The following is a 17,854-nucleotide window of genomic DNA, read 5'->3' on the forward strand; positions in this document are numbered from 1 at the left end:
TGTGAAATTGTAGGTACAAAAGGCATCCCAAAGAAAGTCCCGAGAATGGGGACTAACTTATGAGCTTCAAAGAACGTCAAGCTAAAGATGTTAACCAAGCGCTTGTTGGGAGGCAACCCAACATTGGTATCATTTTTTTTCCTTGCTTTTTTTCTTTTTTGTTTACTCACGTCCCTACCGACTTTTCAAACTTATTCTTAACGTAGTTTTGAATAAGTTTGGGGGAATGAAGTGGAGGACCGTGAGTTTAGTTGTTTTTGCTTGTTTTTGTTAGTTTTAGATTAGTTTGTTTTTGTTAGTTTTTTTTTATTTTATTTTTTATAGTAAACCCGAGGTGAATCTTGTCATAAGCATAACACAAAAAACTTAGAAATACTCATGTTTAGGGACATCAGACCGAGTTGCCTGTGATAAAAAGTTTCTTTTATGTGGTGGTTGAGTTGACTTGATGCATTGATTTGAAGGTTTAGTGAAAATATGCACAATTAATGAATTGCTTGTTTGCCTTTAATCATGCTTATAACTTGTGAGACTTGAGCTGTAAATTTCTTTCTTGTGTGATTTATCTGCATTCATGTATTTGTTTCTAGAACTTGCTCCTGGTCTGCCTAAGTCTACATAGTGTTTAAATGATAAAAGAGGACGTCAGACCATCCTTCTTAGCTACTTTCTATATCCTAATTATTGACCGTACTCAAAACATTTTTTCCCTAGCTAGCCACTTTGAGCCTTTAAAGCCTTTTTCTTTGGAAGCTAAATAAAGGGGAATATCCATATACTCTTGGGGAATTTTAGTTTATATATTTTGAAAAAGGAGTTGGAGAGATAAGGTAGAAAGAAAAGTAGTGTGCTTACTTGTAAAAAGTGCATAGATATATATGGTTTGAATGAGATATTTGGTTGTGCATAAAAAAAAAAGAAGAAGAAAAAGAAAGGATGTAAAAAAAATGAAAAGAAAAGAAAAAAAAAATCAAAGGAATTTGGGTAGTGAGAAGAAATTTTAGACAATGTCTAGAATTTACTGAGATTCGAATTGTAGGTGGGTGTTGAGTTTGATGTAGTAGAAACTGATCACTTTTGCTATGTTGGGTTTAGTCACTTTTTAGCCATATTTCCTCACCTTACCAAAGAGCCTACATTATAACCTAATATAAAGACCTTTCGGATTTTTTATTTTAATCACATCAAGTAGAGGAGGGATTAGATTTCGGCAAACCTATGGTAAACTTTGCATGTTGCATTATCTGAGAACATATATTATTTACTTTATACACTTTGAGAGCGAGTGATAAACACACTTCTAAACACTTGTGAGCGCATGTACTTCAAGGTGATCAACGAGCTAGTAATGAAAATGCACTAATAAGCTTTGCATGATTTGATATGTATTCTTGTCGAACTCTTTATTTCTTGTTACAATTTTTGAGGCAACTATGAAGTCTAGTTCTTAGCATCCGTGTTTCTTTATTAGTTTTTCTCTTGTTTTGTTTGAGGACAAACAAATAATTAAGTTTGGGGGCTCTTGCAGTTATTTGATTTATCCTTGTGCCTTCTATATTCAATTGATTAGCTACCTCTTGAACACATGTTAGAGTTGATTAGAGTATTCGGGAGACGAAATAGTTGACTTGGAAAAGGGATAACTCACACTTTAATGCAATAGAACTCGGGAGAGTTGAAGTTTCACGTGAGGTCATTGGTCTTAACGATCTTTTAGGAGTTAGGTCTAAGAATTAGAAGGGGACTTCAATTATTACACCTAATCTACAGATTTCTCACCTCGGGAGGGGGTTTAATCTAGTTAAGTGACGGACTTAATAACTCTAAAGACCGTAATTCAAGGAAGTCAATTGTGTTTTGAATCCTAAAATTCTACATTCACTCGCCTGCTTTGTATCATTGTTTTTATGCTTCCTTTTATTTGTTTATTTATTTCTGTCTAGTTTAATAAATCAACCTAAAACCTCCGTGTCTCTAGATAGTATATGATGCTTAGTATATGGTAGTCAGTTGCAATCTTATTCTCTGTGTTCGATATCCCGGTACTAGCCTTTAGCTATACTAGATCTACCATGTATACTTGCAGGTATTTTTAGTGCTAATAAATAGTGCATCAACAAGCGGTGCAAATGAAAATGACGTTCAAATCGCGTATATATAGTGTTTCAGAAATTTTAAAAAAAAAAGCCGCTGGCCGATCGCCAGCTTACAATGTCGGTGAGCCAATCGGCGAGCGACCAATAATCGGCCAGCGCTCGCCTATATTCTCGCCGAATTAGCGCTCGCCTCCCACAATGGTTCGGCGAGCAGACCGGCCAGCGCCGAGAATCGGCTAGCCGGCCCGCTCGCCGCCATTGTGGATGCTCTAATGAGGGGATAACATCTTCGTCGGTGGGGGAGACAAAACAAAGGCGGAGCGAGCCGCCACTAATTTTAACTTACAACAAGGCTATTCTAACCTTTCACATCTCAACAAAAAACTATCACAATGTACAAGGTATACAATTGATGTGGCTTCCACACCAAATCCAGAATAAAAAATCGTTCGGTTGAGAGAGATGATACAGTTGAAGAAGAGAGAAGCGCCATTTCTACAAATGTCAGTTGTAATCACATGAAGTAGCTGAGGGATTGCTTCCTTCACCATAATTCATAAAGCTCATTCCACTGAAGAAGCTCGGTCATGTTTATCGACACTTGCACAAACCTTTTTTTGCCAAAATGGTTGAATGTTAAAAGATTAATTCACGGAACCATCACCAAGACTAGGTACACTGCGAGTAGTATTAGCTTCGATAATTTTTTACTCACCCGCTCATGTGCAAATTTGAAGTCTTCTGTATTAAGTGAGCGTATATCAGTGCTCTCACTCAATGCTGGTGGAGGTCTACCTTCAGCAAGAGCAGCTTCTTGATCTTGTTATAGACTAATTATAACTCGACAGTAGAATTTCCAGAAATGGGAATGGTTAATAATCCAACATATCTACTTTGGTTAAACTTTTTCGACAACATATATACACACAGAAATTTTGGTATGGCTAGCATGGGCAATCTGCATTTGGAAACTGGTTGTGTACATAAATAGGATAGTTGTTAACTTATTCCCTCAAATAATTGATACTCTCTCCGTCTCATAGGAGTATGCACTTTTAGTTGGTCACAGATTTTAATGCATAATTGTTTAAGTAAGAAAGAGGTAGAAAGAAAAAGTAATTAAAGTATTGTTAGGGGAGAATGAGTCTCACCTTATTAGAGAGAATAGAGTTTACAAAAATTGGAAAGTGTATACTCTTGTGGGACAGGCTAAAAAAGAAAAAGTACATACACTAGTATCAAGAACAAAACCCTTAGTATATTAAACCCAATGTTTTAAAAACCGGACCGGACCGGCCGGTTCGACCGGTCGGACCGCGAACCGGTAGGTAGTCCGGTCCGGTTCACTCCTTTAAACCACCAATGCATTGAACTGCTGTGAACCGGTAGAACCGGCCGGCCGGACCGATTGGACCGTGAATCGGAAACCGGTTTAATATTGTTTTGTTTAAAAATTTTTAAAATTTGTTGTTGGTAGGGGGTTGAACCCATGACCTCTCTTCTACATAAGAAGACCTCTACCACTCCACCACATGAGCTCATTGAACAATTTGAACATCAAATATTTTTATACATTAACCATTAAATTTTTATCTAAAAAAACTAATAATTCATTTTAATTTTATATTCTTTAATATAATTGTTAATTATAATATAAATAATTATCATCCTCTATATTTTAATGATGCTCTACTTACCATCTATATTATTATTAGTACCATATAAGATTCATTATTTACTATAAATAAATTTTTTATATTACATGCTTAATTTATATACCCTAGCTATTGACATCAATGGATATTTTTATCTAAACTTAATACCTAATTCGTATTTAATTATAATATTAATTTATGAAATAAATTTTCTTAAATTAATAAACATCATCTATTTTAATACATAAAAATATTAAATTTCTTAATAATATATAATATATGTGTTTATTATATATTCCGGTTCAACCAATGGTTCGACCAGTGAACCGGTTGAACCAGTGAACCAGTAACGACGCCGGTTCGTCGGCCGATCCGATTTTTAAAACATTGGTTAAACCCTTATGTGCCAATGAATGTGTATCTTAGCTTTTTATCCTTTTCCAAAATCTCTCTAATTGGTCGATGTGCTGCCGTCACACACAAATTCTAAAAGGAAAAACAGAAATATTATCGATAGGCAGCCGAGTTCTACAAAGAATTCATCAAGAAAAAGACCGAACCCTAACCTTAAGATCACTTCCTGCAAACTGAATCGAGATCCACATCTGGAAGTCTTTTTTTGCTAGTATCACTCTTAGTATCTTTGCTCTGTTGGTAGCATATATATCTGGCAAGTTCACCATCAATCTATGGAGAAGTACGTGGTACAATATCCAAACATCAACGATAACTTATAATATTTGTGTCCATTACCACATGTTCAAAAGATAGCTGAACCTGCTTTGCCTGCGTGCCTAATCACAGCCTCATCAATTGTGGCAGCAAGTACCAAAACACGTTCTTTATCTTTTGTCCGCAGCCCATCCCAGTTTACCACAAATTCATTTTTCATTTTCCCAGCATGCTATCAACAGGAAGAGAATAAAAAGGCCACGAGTAAACAAAATTAGAGAACTGGTATTGAATGTGGAGAGAAAGATTAAACAAAAATTGACGAGCCATACTTCATCAACAAATATGACACTAGGAGCAATTTTACTAGCCATCGACAAACGTATTTATCAGTAACTCAAACATATTCCAGACAGGGAAGAGAGACAATATTTGAGAAGATCAAAGATAAGTTAATGAGCAAATGTTTACTGTCCTGTACCTAAGCCTGTTGTTACATATCCAGAATACAGTAGAAATAGACCACATTGTCATTCAGATGTGAAAATCAGTATAACACCATGAATTTAAAGTCACAACGAATCCTCAAGTGGAAGTAATGAAAAGGTTTTGTGAGGACAAAAAATCACACCAATTTTCGTAACCCAAAATCAATAGAGATGGTACCTTTGCAAGTTGGCCCTTGCAAAAAAGTTCAGGTCGCTGTATCACCAAGTCTTCCGGTGTATCTTTGACATTTTCAAGTGCTCCAATATCATCATAAGTCACACCAGGGATTACATCAGCTACAAGTCTCTTCTCAAACTCATTCTCAGTCGCAACATCCTGGCAATCCCAAAACATGACACTGTAATAACTAAAGATATAATCAAGCATTCAGACGAATAAATAAAAAGATAGCTTTACTGAATGTATCATCTAATATCAAGAAGCATAGTAGGACCTTCAGGGATTTCTTTGAACTTTTGGAATCATTCTGGATTGCATTTTAGAATTCCGATTCCGTACTGGATGCTGATACAAAAGGTTTCATTAACAGTTGGCAATTGAAACTAAAAAAATATATTACAATTATCCCACATCGGTGTACAAAGTGAACTGAAATTACTATATAAGTCTCCTGAGCCCCTCCTCCTATAACCAATTGGTTTTAGGATGGAACCCATGGATTTCTATCATTAACAATTTAGTTCAACTTGCTATTACCTCTCTATAGACAAAACAACCCTAGAATCTGTGGAATCTGCTTCAGCTCCAGGACTTAAAGCCCATCCAACCACCTTCTCTGCACCTTCAAAATATTTCAGAAACTCTTCAACTATTCACTATTGTCAACAAGTCTTTGTTCATTATTTATAGAATCATAGTGCGTTGATGGAAACATATTACTAAAATGTTATGTGTCGTGACAGGGGAAGTAAAAGATAAGCTTAATCTCATTTGTAAGTGTTTGGTCTTTAATGTTCCAAGTGTCAAGCCCATCAAACTCTAGGCTATATTATGAGATACCCTATATAAAATGAAAAAAGCTACTACCATTTACAGTACTCTAATTGTGAGAAATTAACTGGCTAAAAAGTAAAGTGCTTTCTTAGTATGAGGGGGGAAAATACAAACTTCTTGTTTTTTCTATACCATCTGCTATTAGAAAAACCATAGTATCATTTTTTATTTTTACCAACATACCGTTTCTTCAATTTGTGCTCTTACTACCTAATAATGATAATCAGCACATTTTGTCTCTGCATATTTTTTATTCTACTATTACATCAAGGAACCGTACATAATACAAGCAGTTAGTATTTTGTTGACAATTTTCAACGCTTGTGAATTCAGTTATGGTTGTTAGGTGGTGCTAGTTTATTTATTTTTTATTCAGAAAAGGTTACAAAGGTATTTTAACATTTCTTGATAGGATATTATGATGCTAGAGTATGACGTCCCAAATGCATCAAAATCCTCTAACAATTGATGATATAAATGAGATAGAGACTGTGACCAGTCATGGAAAGGGCAAGTAGACGGCGACTGATGCTACCGAGCCTCATAAATCTAGCACTGAGGACACGTTGTTCTTGGTGAAGCTCTTTATCGATGTCTCTGAGGACCCTGTCATCGGCAACTCCCATAAGTATCAAGTGTTATGGTATCGGGTCACCGAAAAGTACAGCGCTCAAAAGCCAAATGGCACGATCGAGTGTGAGTACGAAATGCTCCGGAAGAAGGTTATCAATTACTACGATGTCTGGAAGCTTCTCCAGATGAGCCCCTAATTCAGCGGTGGAACCGAACTCCATCCGTCGACCTCAACATGACAGAGAAGGATCCTGCACTCAAAGCTGCCTGATGGGGACTAAAGCGACGAAGGGAAAGGCTACTACGACTCAGTGTAGTATGCCACCACCGCCACCCAGCCCTTCGCTCGATAAGATGTCTAACTCTATGAGCTTCATGAGTATCACATAGTATATTTAAATTTGATGCTAATTTAGAAAATATTGTAATGGGAACGTTCAAAAATTTACAAGAATACCTAAAACCAAGCAAATTTTATCAACTAATATCATATATTTATAGTCCAAACAAATGAATTGGATGCTTTTCTAAAGCCTTTCAATTTCATCCATTTATGATAAGAAATTTAATTTTTTAATGAATTCAAATGGACACTGGACATGTAACGGCTCATGCAATTGCGTCACTTATAAAATAGTTGGCTCATTAATTTGTGATTTAGTTGTAATTCCTGTCTTAATTCATTTTAGTAGTGGTAATAGTATCTTATTTGGTCAAAATCGAAAGGATTTTCCACCGTAACTACCTATGAACATGAAGGACATCAATTTGTAATGCTCATGCATTCTCACAATAAATAAATTATCATTATTATTAAAAAACTAAATTCTAACCAATATTTGCATTAAAGTTGGAATCTCTATAAAAATTTAAATTCATATCCAGAATTTATAAATATTCAAATTAAGACAAAAATTCGCCTTTTATATAGTTATAGATTTGTATAATGTAAATATAAAAATAGATATTGAGGTGAAAGATAATTTTTTGTTATAACCTTTTTATTTGATTTTAACTTTTGTTGCTAGTTTGGTCATAGTTTGAAATTGAAAGAGGATTAGATTTTTCCCCCTATAAATATCCCATTGAGCAATAACCAATCCAAAATATAGAATTTGTGGAATCAAATGTATTCAAAATTATATGGAGTGTATAATTATTATATATACATATAATAATTATTTTATTATATATAATTTTTAAATTTTAAATGATCTTTCATAGATTTAAATAAGATTTTCTAAAAAAAGAACAATGATTTAAAATGTTTAAAAAAACTAATCCAACTCATTCATGAAGGGCTAAATGCAAAATAACCATATAATATGAATGTTATTTACAATACCCAACCTCAATTTAAGTTTAATTTAACAAGCGCCCCTTCTTCTCTAAAATTCTGTTCGCAGAATCCTCCAAGCTCCCATCTTCATATCCACTAGATTAGTGGCGGATCCTGAAATTTTAGATGTGGTGCGATAAATAATTTAATCAACTTGAAGATATAAAATTTGATGTTTCTCAGTTTTTAATTTTCTAGTGTGTCATTTAATTCTATATACAAAATAGATTATTTTTAATGTTATTAGTTGAAACTTTTTCACTATTTAAAATGGAAGTTCTTGAATCGTTCAAAAAATCAACTCACGAAAATACCCTATGTTGACAAAATACATGCTTTTATTAAGATAGAAAATCTACGAAATATTAACCACAGATCTATAATAATTAGTGGCTAGAATTAAAGTTTTGAGTTTGTATTAGATATATGGTTTGCATTTAGGGGTGGCAAATCGTGCGTGTCGGGTCGTTATCGTGTCGACACGATAACGACACGAACACGATAACAACAAACACGAACACGACCCGTTAAGAAAACCTCAAACACGAACACGAACACGACCCGCTACTCTCAGACACGAACACGACACTAACACGACACGAACCCATTAACGACACGAACCGTTTCGGGTCAACACGACACGAACCCATTAATGACACGAAAATAAGTATTGAAAAATGAAAATAATAAGAATAATAATATTAAAATATTATGTGTTAATAAGAATAATAATATTAAAATATTATGTGTTAACGGATAACACGAACACGCATTGTTAACGGATAACACGAACCCGACACGAACACGACATGAAATTTTCGTGTCCTTAATGGGTCGACCCGATAAGAACACGAACACGATAAGCTCTGACCCCAACCCATTAATTTCGTGTCGGTTCGTGTCGTGTTATCGTGTCGTGTCAAAAATTGTCAGCCCTATTTGCATTTGATCACATCCCATAGAAAATTTATATAAAAAGAGTTTTCAATATTTAAAATAAAACAAAATTTATCGTCTTTTCTATAAAATTTCAAATATGATCATAATTTAAAACCAAAATTATTAAAGATTATATCCAATTATACATGTTTTTTTTTGTGTAACAACAAACAGGAGAACAAATAATAAGTTATTATCTTTAATCATACAAGCTTAGATACCATAAATAATAAGTTATTATCTTATAATTTATTACCATTTGATCTAACACGAGTTTTAAGAAATGTAATAGAAAGTGCATTGAAAAAGTTAGTGGGATGTGGATCCTACTTTTATATATTACTAGTTTTATGATAAAATGTGAGTAAGAATAAGTTTATGGAACGTGAGATCTACTACAAAAAATGGTAAAAGTGAAAGGTGATTGTTGGTGCGTTGTTCGGGATGATTGAGTAACGAGAAGAAGAGAACCGCGAACAATAGGTGAAAGAGGAATCTTGTTTATTGCTATTTCTGGTGAATATTTCGATACAATTTGGGGAAAGATTGAAGAAGATTTATATCACTCACGGTGATAACAAACACACAACAGAAAAAGGTAATCAACGGCTACTTCTAAAGCAACGGCTAGGATTCAATTCCCCTAACTAATTCTCAATCCAACGGCCGAGATTAAAACTTGTGGCAAGAGCCAAAAACGTGTTTCAGTTCACGCCTTTTCCGCGCTTGAACCAGAATTTCCTTAGCTCACACCTGAGCTCGAATCGGCAGTTAACTCAGCTCACAATGACAAATTTTTAGAGACGGGCGAAAACGGAAATAAGTAATAAATTTTTAGGGACGAAAAGAGTAATAAATGGTGATATTCTATGTTATATAATAAACGTAAAACAATTAACAAAGTATAAGAAAAATACAAGAAAGAAACTTAGAAATATTAGTAAATGATTAAATTCTATCATATAGTAGTAAAACAATTAACAAATAGTATTCAAAAATGCAATAACGAATAGCCAAAAACACGCCTAGGACGATTCGAACTTGCGTCTTACACTATCACAAGTAAGCATTTCTTCATTAGGCTATTCATAGTTTGGGGAATATAGTTGTACCCTCTTGTTTTTATTTTTTCTGCCATTGCTTCCAAATTTCCAACCTTGATATTTCTAATCTAGTTCATTCTTTCTCAATGAAGTTGATGATTTATGTGTATTTCTTTCTATGTTCACTCCTGTGTTTATCTACGTTTGAGGCACTGCTATGGGGTGTCACGAACCAATTAAAAGTATTTTTCAGCAGCATTCATGAACCGATGAGGTGATGATGGTGGGATCGGCCGATCCCGCCTGACCGTTGTCTTCATTGAGCATCTTAATTTAGTATGCCTAATTTGAGTCTGGCCAAATTTGATAGTATATGTATAGTTTGAATTGGTCGAATCTATCTATACATATATATATATATATAAAAGACGAGTTTTAACCTTCTTTTTTAACCTTCTTTTAAAGTATTTATTAAGTTATGGGATAATTTGAATATTTTTAAATTATTAAAATAGATTAAAATAGAGGTTACCAAAAATTATGATTATAAGAGGACTATGATTTGTAACTTTTAATAATATCTGTTAATTTATTTTCAAATGCGAAACTGAAAAAAAAAAAAATTGTAAGTTATTGAGGACAATAAAGGTAAACTATAATATAAAAACAGTGGCATGTTTATTTCTTTAATATATTTATAACACGAGAATTAGTCAACTGTACATGACTTCATGCATGCCCACTAATGAAAGTAAATTGAAAAAGTTAATGGCACATGAGTCTAGTTTTATAATAAAATATGAGTGAGAATGAGTTAGTGGAATATGAAGTCCACTATCAAAAATGGTAAAACAAAAAGAAAGATGTCAAATTTTTAGGGACGAATAGAAATGAAAATAAGTGACAAATTTTCAGAGACGAATAGAGTAATAAAAATGACATTTATTATAGCTATGAAAATAACATAAAGTTAATAGTATACAAATCTATCAATTTTCAAAGTAAATTGAAGACGGTCAATCATCTTATAATTGCATCAATTTATTACTCTTTATCAATAATAGTATACAAATCAATCAATTTTCAAAGTAAATTGAAGATGGTCAATCATCTTATAATTACATCAATTTATTACTCTTTTTCGATAAGCATGCATTCATATGAGTCTATTGTATACTTCGATATTGTTATTATTACTCCCTCCGTCCTAGATAATTTGCCCTATTATTCCATTTCGGTCCGTCCCATATAATTTGTCTCACTTCACTTTTACTATTTTTGGTAGTGGAGCTTATATTCCACTAACTCATTCCTACTCACATTTTATTATAAAACTAATACTTTAAAAGTAGGACTCACATCCCACCAATTTTTTCAACTCACTCTTCAGTAGATTTCTTAAAACCCGTACCGAATCAAAGTGTCCCAAAGTATCTAAAACGGAGGGAGTATTATTTATTAACATTGTATCCGCTTTTATTTTTTAGATATCATTGGTCTTATCATAGACCCTAGCAAGATTATTACAAAATCTAATTATCAGTTCATTGATATTAAATTGTTGATTTGCAGTTAATGTTGAATTGTTATTTTATTTTTATTTTCTACTCCTATTCAACGTTATCAAGTTGATTGAAAATGTAGTTGATGAGGCACTAGTTGGCATTTTTTATATGTTACTCTCAATTAAGTTTAAATAAAAGAAAATGGGTTGTGCATCACACGTGGGTGATACTCCCTCCGTCTGCGAATAGGAGTCCCATTTTTCCATTTTAGTCCGTCCGCGAATAAGAGTCCCGGTTCATTTTTACCATAAATGGTAATAGGGTCCCACCTTCCACTAACTCATTCCTCTCACATTTCATTTAAAACTAATATATACAAGTGGGACACTTATTCCACTAACTTTTTTTCACCCACTTTTCTTAACATTTCTTAAAACCCGTGCCCGTCCATGAATGAGACTCCTAATGGCGGACGGAGGGAGTACTAGTTAGTCTAAATTCGGAGCTAAGTTGTTGGTTTTATTAAGAATAAAAATATGGGATCGGTTTAAAGGAAAACTAAAAATGGCATTTCATATCTGCATTGAATTTTTAGAATATAAATATACATACTCCCTCTGTCCCTAAAGAATATGCATTTTGGGTTTGACACTGGTTTTAACGTAAAATTGATAAAATAAGAGAGAAGGTAGAGAGAAAAAGTAATTAAAGTATTGTTAGTGGAGAATGAGTCTCACCTTATTAGAGAAAAAAGACTTTTCAAAATTAGAAAATGCATATTCTTGTGAGATGGATTAAAAAGGAAATAGTGAATATTCTTGTGGGACCGTGGGAGTAAAATGTAAATCGATATAGGACAACTATTAGGTTCTTTTGAGCCTAAAATAAATGAAGAAATATCTTGTGCTAGTTTGAAGTAAAAATGTTATTTATATAAATGCTTGTTCAGAGTAATTTGAAATTGGAATTACGTGGTTGGCAATCAATAAACAAGGAAAACATAAAGTTATATAAAAGTAGCCATTAAATATCGTAACAAGATGGCCTATTAGCTCAGTTGGTTAGAGCGTCGTGCTAATAACGCGAAGGTCGCAGGTTCGAAACCTGCATGGGCCAATTGTTATTTAAATTTCAATTTTCATTTCATTTGCAATTATTAGTAGTATAATTTTATTTTTGCACTTTTCCATTGCATGTTTATACATAGCCTGTTTTCCATAGTCTGAATTTCATAAATTTGATCATTCCTTCTATTAGCTAGCTAGCCGCCTATAAAGTGTAAATTTTCTTGATTTTGTTTCTTTTATGGTTACGTGTAATTTAATATCATAAGGATGCAATACTATTGAAAGCTGTGTGACAATTCACAATTCTAATGTGATGGAAATGAAGCCCCAACTACGATCACGGATTAAATCATCAATCCAAAACATCAAAATTTCTAAAACAAATGCACTAATTTCGGTCAACATGTTAACTTGACAAAGTGTTTAAAATTAAATGGAGAATAACTTTTTGAAATTTTGCCAAACTTTTGGTGCAGTTTGATGTTGAATTAATACTTGCTGTATAAATCCACAATAGTGTGTGGAGTGGAGTCTGAGATAAAACAAGATATAAGAGAAAGCCATATGATAGGTAGAGAAAAGTGGCGACTTTAACCAAAAAAAATAAGAATCAGCTCAGTGTATCGATGAAAATCACTGGAAACATTCTGCACATGCTCTTTGATGGCATTAGTAGGCAAGATTTCAAGTTTTATACAAATTCCTACAACCAACAATACATCTTCTTTCACCTTATCCTCACCAAGAATTCAAGCCCCAATCATAGATGACAATCAAATTCCTGACTTCACCACTTCAACATCACTTCTTTCAACTGCATGAAACAAGAGCACCATCGTTGATGTCTGCGCATCATTCATGCGAGAAAAATACGAGTAAAGAAAACAACTTCGATATGGTTAATAGGCTACACTAACACTACTCTACCATAGTAGAGACATTCGCAAACATTCTAATTTAAAGCAAGCAACAACAATCACACCAACACAATAAACTACAGGAATCTTAGGGATGAGGGTGCCATCTGTTAACATCCAGTCAATAAAAGAATAGAACAAAATAATTCTATTGTACAAGTTTCTAGAACAGCAAACGGTGCCAAAAAAATTGCATGTTTTGTAACTCATGTTTACTATGTATGGTCGATCCACCCACATCCTTCTTCTTTGTGAGTATCAGTTCCTGATAAAAATTCTCCAATCACTATTTGGAAATTTCAGATGAAAAATGATTTCCATTTACTATGGAAACAAATCAATTACCGATCGACAACACCTTAATGTTTCTTATCCCCACATAATGATACATCGCATTTAGTTTCTTCAAATGAATATGACGAATTTAGAGGAAGACACAAAGAAGGTGGTAGAAAGATCTCGAGGGTGGTAGCCTGCCTATGCAAATAGGGAAAACCAGGAATCTGATTACAAAGATGGTTTAGGAAAACTACCAACAGACATTATAGCTTAGCTTCCCATCGGGTTCATTCTTCTAGTATATCTTTCAGATTGATCATGCAATGCAAATGGATTACAGCATACAGGTAGAGAAAGGTGACTGAGACAGCACAGTTTGTATAACGCTACTCTGAAAGTTGAAACATAGCATGGGTGGAGTGAAAAACTGAATGAGGAATGAAGGCATGGATATAATACATGCAAAAGAACTAAATTATATGCAGACAAAGCTGTGAGACAGTTGAGAGTTTTGCATGAAGAAATTGATTCCATAATGCCTAAGCATCCAGGAATGAGAGAAACACACCTACGGAAAAGAGGAAGTTCACCAGAAGCCTCTTGAATGACAGTTGGATCATGTAAATATTAATAACATCAAATGGACAATTTTGATTCAGGAAGCTACAGTACACATAGCAATGCATAAGCTTAGTCCACAACAAGATATTTATGGGGAAATGTGAAATAATGTGGAGATTTAGAGACTAGTATGTGCTTCAAAGTTCAAGGAAACAGTTACTATCAAACCGATATACTATAATTTCTTGCAAGTCTATGGCTAACAGCTTCCAGTTTAGAAGTATTAAGTTCGTAAGCTGACTTGCTTGTCACTAAATTAGCCTAAATAGGCTGGTCAATGTATATGTAATGAAAGTTCATGACCAACGAGCCTCTGATAATTTTCAGTGTTTTATGGAGAACACCAACTCCATAGTCCATACAATCAAAGAATGTTTACAGAGTAGCTACACATACAGCAACATGTATAAATCCATATAAAAAATTCAAAATTGAATAATAATCGCATCAGGATGGCATTGAAGCAAGCAAAATGGAAGCTCAAAAAACAGAGTATAACAGAAGCCATAACAATTCTGCAACCCAGATAAGTTGTGTCTGGATTTGACTGCAATAGCTTAAGGAGACCTGCTTAAGACTTCATTCACAACTAGTCGACAAAACTTACCAACCAATTCTAACTAACAAAACTTATCCTACTTACGGAGATGACACGAGTATACAGAACCCTCTAAGATATACTCCGATGTTAAGCAATTAAAAGGTCAACATGTTTCATCTCCATTAGTAATGTTGATCATCTTATGCATTTATGTTTAATGTTGTTTTATGCAGAATGCTCAGAAATCAGAATAATTGAATAACTTTAGGAAACGAATTCAGGAAAGCAGTGAAATCTCCATTAGTAAATTATTCACATATAAAACTAGCATACAGAAATCAAATTAGGGGAAAAAATGACCAAATTTGACCTTAACATCAGGAAGTAAAAACCGATTGAATCAGAATCACCAGATCTACATAAAAACTTAATAAAATAGAGCAAATTACCCTCAACCGTCGAGGTTTCCACTGGCACCACCACCACCACTCCCGTACGAGCCATCCTCAGGCCCCGTCTGCCACACCGACTGCCACGCGTGCGACGGCGGCTGCGCGTAGACCGCGGGATCGACCGGCTGCCCCATCGGCGGATAGAAGTAGGGCACACCGGTGACTCCAGCAGGGGAGGCAACGAGCGCGGCGGAGTCATCCTTAATCTCGTCCCTGGGAACAATGTCGACGAGGAAGTCGAAGATGTCGGTGCGCGTGATGGCGGCGGCGATGTCGTTCTTCTGGAGGGTGCGGCGCTTGTTCTCCTCGGCGTGGAGCCAGGAGCGGATGGTGAGCTCGAGGATGAAAAGCTCGCAGGCCTTGGCGAAGAGGATCGGCGCCTCGGCGGAGATCATGCGGACGTCCTCGTCGGCCTTCATGATTTTTTTTATCCGCGCCAAGGGCAGCTGGTGGTTTTTGAAATCGTTCACCCCCTCGATCTCCTGCCGCTGGTACGACCAGAACATCTGCAATTGCTGCTGCTGCTGCTGTAGGAGGTGTTGGTACGGCGCTTGCGACGGATATCCCGGCGCCGGCGCGCCGCTCTGCTGCGGGTTGTTTTCCATTTTGCCTCTTTCAGATTGGGAATTTCTTCTTCTTTTTTTAATTGGATTTAATAATGAAAAAGGGAGGTGTATTAATGGGTGTAATTTCCTTCGTCCAAGAAGATGTACATTTCCTGATGCGAATGGTACAATGGTTACGATTGAAAGGGAGTGGGGATAGTGTTTTTCTTCTTCTTTTTTGGGTATTCTTTCAGATAGTATATTTAAATTCGATTTTTGTCAGGTTATGTATTTAGATATTGTTTAAAATTCAACTGTTAGATTCTTTAGTCCCAATATTTTAATTTTTTTACTTTTTGTTATATGCAATAAAAAAAGAGAAAAATGTGAGCCAATGGTTTATACCTTATCTATGAAGGTGGAGTATGATTGGTAGGAGTTTACTGGGATGCCCTCGTAGTACTCCATGCGTAACCCCATTAATTGATATTGTTTTTAGTGCCACAAGTTTTAATAAATATAGTGAAAAATAAATAGAAAAAGTAGTATAATGATTTTATATTTTTATATATTATTAATTTTATAGTAATTAATAAAATATAAGTGTGATGAGTTAATGGAAGAAGTAAAATATAACACTTTTCCAACATCAAAGATCAAGTCAAGAATGTTATAGCCCGAGGCGTGACCTTTCAGACTTTTTGGCATTGGACACTCTGATTGGCTGACGGCGAAATTTGCCAGTATCGCGACCCTGTGGATTTGCCAGTTGTACCACTGAATTTGGACCTCCCATTGGACTCGTTGAAACCGTCCAAACCTCTCGTCATTGCCACTGACGACGTTGCAAAGATCAAGTTCAAGATGGAAGCAAGGCTGTGTGCATTGCATAAGTGAATGAAGTTGGTGATCACATGAGAGTGCAAGGAGCACGAAATATGGTATGAAAATTCAAATTGAAGAGACATGAAGGTAAATACAGAAACAGAAAATAAGGGATCATCAATACAATTGACAAACTAAATCAATCGAGATGCATAACAATGGAAGATAAGAGCAGCCACAGCGGTCGTCCTTGCCGACGGACGCCGTCCGTGCCGCTGGCAAGGCGACGCTGCTCGCCGCTACACGTTGTCGTCTGTGCCGCTAAGTAGGCTTACGTGGCGGGCTGCGATTAGCCAACGGCTTAGCCGTTGGCATTTTCGGTTTTTATTTATATATTTTTTTTAAAAAAATTGAAATTTAATATAAAAAAATCATTTTTAAATAAAAAAAAAAAAAGATTTTTCCACTTCCCAATAAATTATATCCGTTATCTACACAATTTTAATTTATTTTTCAAATTTTTTTCCCAAAAATTCACATTTTCATCTATAAATACCTCCACTTCAACACAAAAAAATTCCCACCACACTACACAATTCTCATCTATTCTCTCATCTAAATTCTCTCATCAATTCTCAATCTTTCACTCTTACAAAAACAATGTCCAGCTCCGACGATCACCCCTTCGACTCCCGCGGTTGGAACCACGAATGGTTCGGCTCACAACCATTCCCTAGTCCGGAAACGCAATTCAAAGCCCCTCTTCAAACCCAAGGTTCTCAAGTTCCGGGTGGCTACCGGCCTTACCCGGTGGACGACCAAGATGCCCCCAATGGGCGATACGAGTGGGCACCCAAATCCGGCTTGGGAGGGAGCGACAGCTCTACTCCTACTCCTACTTCTACTTCTCTTACTCGTGATACCCGCACCCCATACACTCCGACGGAGATGAGTCAGTTATTCAAAGCCTACCTGGCAGTCTCTGAAGATCCGGAGGTTGGCACGAACCAAAGCGAGGAAAGATTTTGGTTCCACGCCACTCGTATGTACAATGAAATTAGGCCAGGGGGAACAGGGGAACCATCTATCGCAATGATAGTATGGTGCGCAATTCCATCTTCAGAGCCAACGACACAATCTGTAAGTTCCAGGGGTATCACCTCCAGAAAGAGCGGTCGGCGGGGAGCGGCAAGAGCGAGCTCGACATCATCCCGCCTTGGCGACCTACCGATCCTTGAATTTCAAACCGTTCAAGTACATCATCTGTTGGCAGGAGGTGCAC

At 35.5% G+C, this 17,854-nt stretch overlaps 2 protein-coding genes and 1 non-coding gene across 12 annotated transcripts; 1 reads left to right on the plus strand and 2 right to left on the minus strand.

Annotated features, from left to right (window-relative positions):
• Positions 1-2,122: 2,122 nt before the first annotated feature.
• On the minus strand, positions 2,123-5,853 carry LOC125192295 (peroxisomal ATPase PEX6-like). Of its 9 annotated transcripts, none has more exons than XR_016129067.1 (7): positions 5,630-5,849; positions 5,367-5,437; positions 5,090-5,248; positions 4,505-4,655; positions 4,318-4,418; positions 2,812-4,237; positions 2,123-2,707 (listed from the first exon to the last, which is right to left on the minus strand). XR_016129067.1 is itself a non-coding variant. In XM_089057677.1 (6 exons), the coding sequence occupies exons 3-5, from the start codon at positions 5,264-5,266 to the stop codon at positions 4,434-4,436; spliced, it is 309 nt and encodes a 102-aa protein (XP_088913803.1). In that variant the 5' UTR covers positions 5,267-5,270; positions 5,367-5,437; positions 5,630-5,824; the 3' UTR covers positions 2,123-2,707; positions 2,812-4,433. The 9 variants fall into 9 exon arrangements, 1 of the variants encoding a protein (XP_088913803.1); XR_016129068.1 differs by having other exon boundaries at positions 2,812-2,926; positions 5,630-5,824; XR_007171357.2 differs by having other exon boundaries at positions 4,318-4,655; positions 5,630-5,848.
• A 6,514-nt stretch (positions 5,854-12,367) lies between these two features.
• TRNAI-AAU (transfer RNA isoleucine (anticodon AAU)) lies at positions 12,368-12,441 on the plus strand. Its single transcript has one exon. It is a non-coding gene; the product is annotated as a tRNA-Ile (tRNA).
• A 521-nt stretch (positions 12,442-12,962) lies between these two features.
• Positions 12,963-15,940, minus strand: LOC125197020 (nuclear transcription factor Y subunit C-1-like). Of its 2 annotated transcripts, none has more exons than XM_048095710.2 (2): positions 15,200-15,940; positions 12,963-13,237 (listed from the first exon to the last, which is right to left on the minus strand). In XM_048095710.2, the coding sequence occupies exon 1, from the start codon at positions 15,805-15,807 to the stop codon at positions 15,202-15,204; it is 606 nt and encodes a 201-aa protein (XP_047951667.1). In that variant the 5' UTR covers positions 15,808-15,940; the 3' UTR covers positions 12,963-13,237; positions 15,200-15,201. The 2 variants fall into 2 exon arrangements, with proteins under 2 accessions (XP_047951667.1, XP_047951666.1); XM_048095709.2 differs by having other exon boundaries at positions 12,963-13,206; positions 15,200-15,937.
• Positions 15,941-17,854: the final 1,914 nt, after the last annotated feature.

Source organism: Salvia hispanica, chromosome 4, assembly GCF_029641045.1.
Source record: "Salvia hispanica isolate PSC_SH4W2 chromosome 4, Shi_PSC_v1, whole genome shotgun sequence".
Lineage (NCBI taxonomy): Eukaryota > Viridiplantae > Streptophyta > Magnoliopsida > Lamiales > Lamiaceae > Salvia > Salvia hispanica.

Bases quoted from the DNA above. Each gene is read 5' to 3' on its own strand.
- LOC125192295 (XM_089057677.1), bottom strand. From the start codon at position 5,266: ATGTTTTGGGATTGCCAGGATGTTGCGACTGAGAATGAGTTTGAGAAG. The intron at 4,656-5,089 runs GTACCATCTCTA...TCCTGTTGATAG, and splicing joins GCAAGGGCCAACTTGCAAAG to CATGCTGGGAAAATGAAAAA.
- LOC125197020 (XM_048095710.2), bottom strand. From the start codon at position 15,807: ATGGAAAACAACCCGCAGCAGAGCGGCGCGCCGGCGCCGGGATATCCG.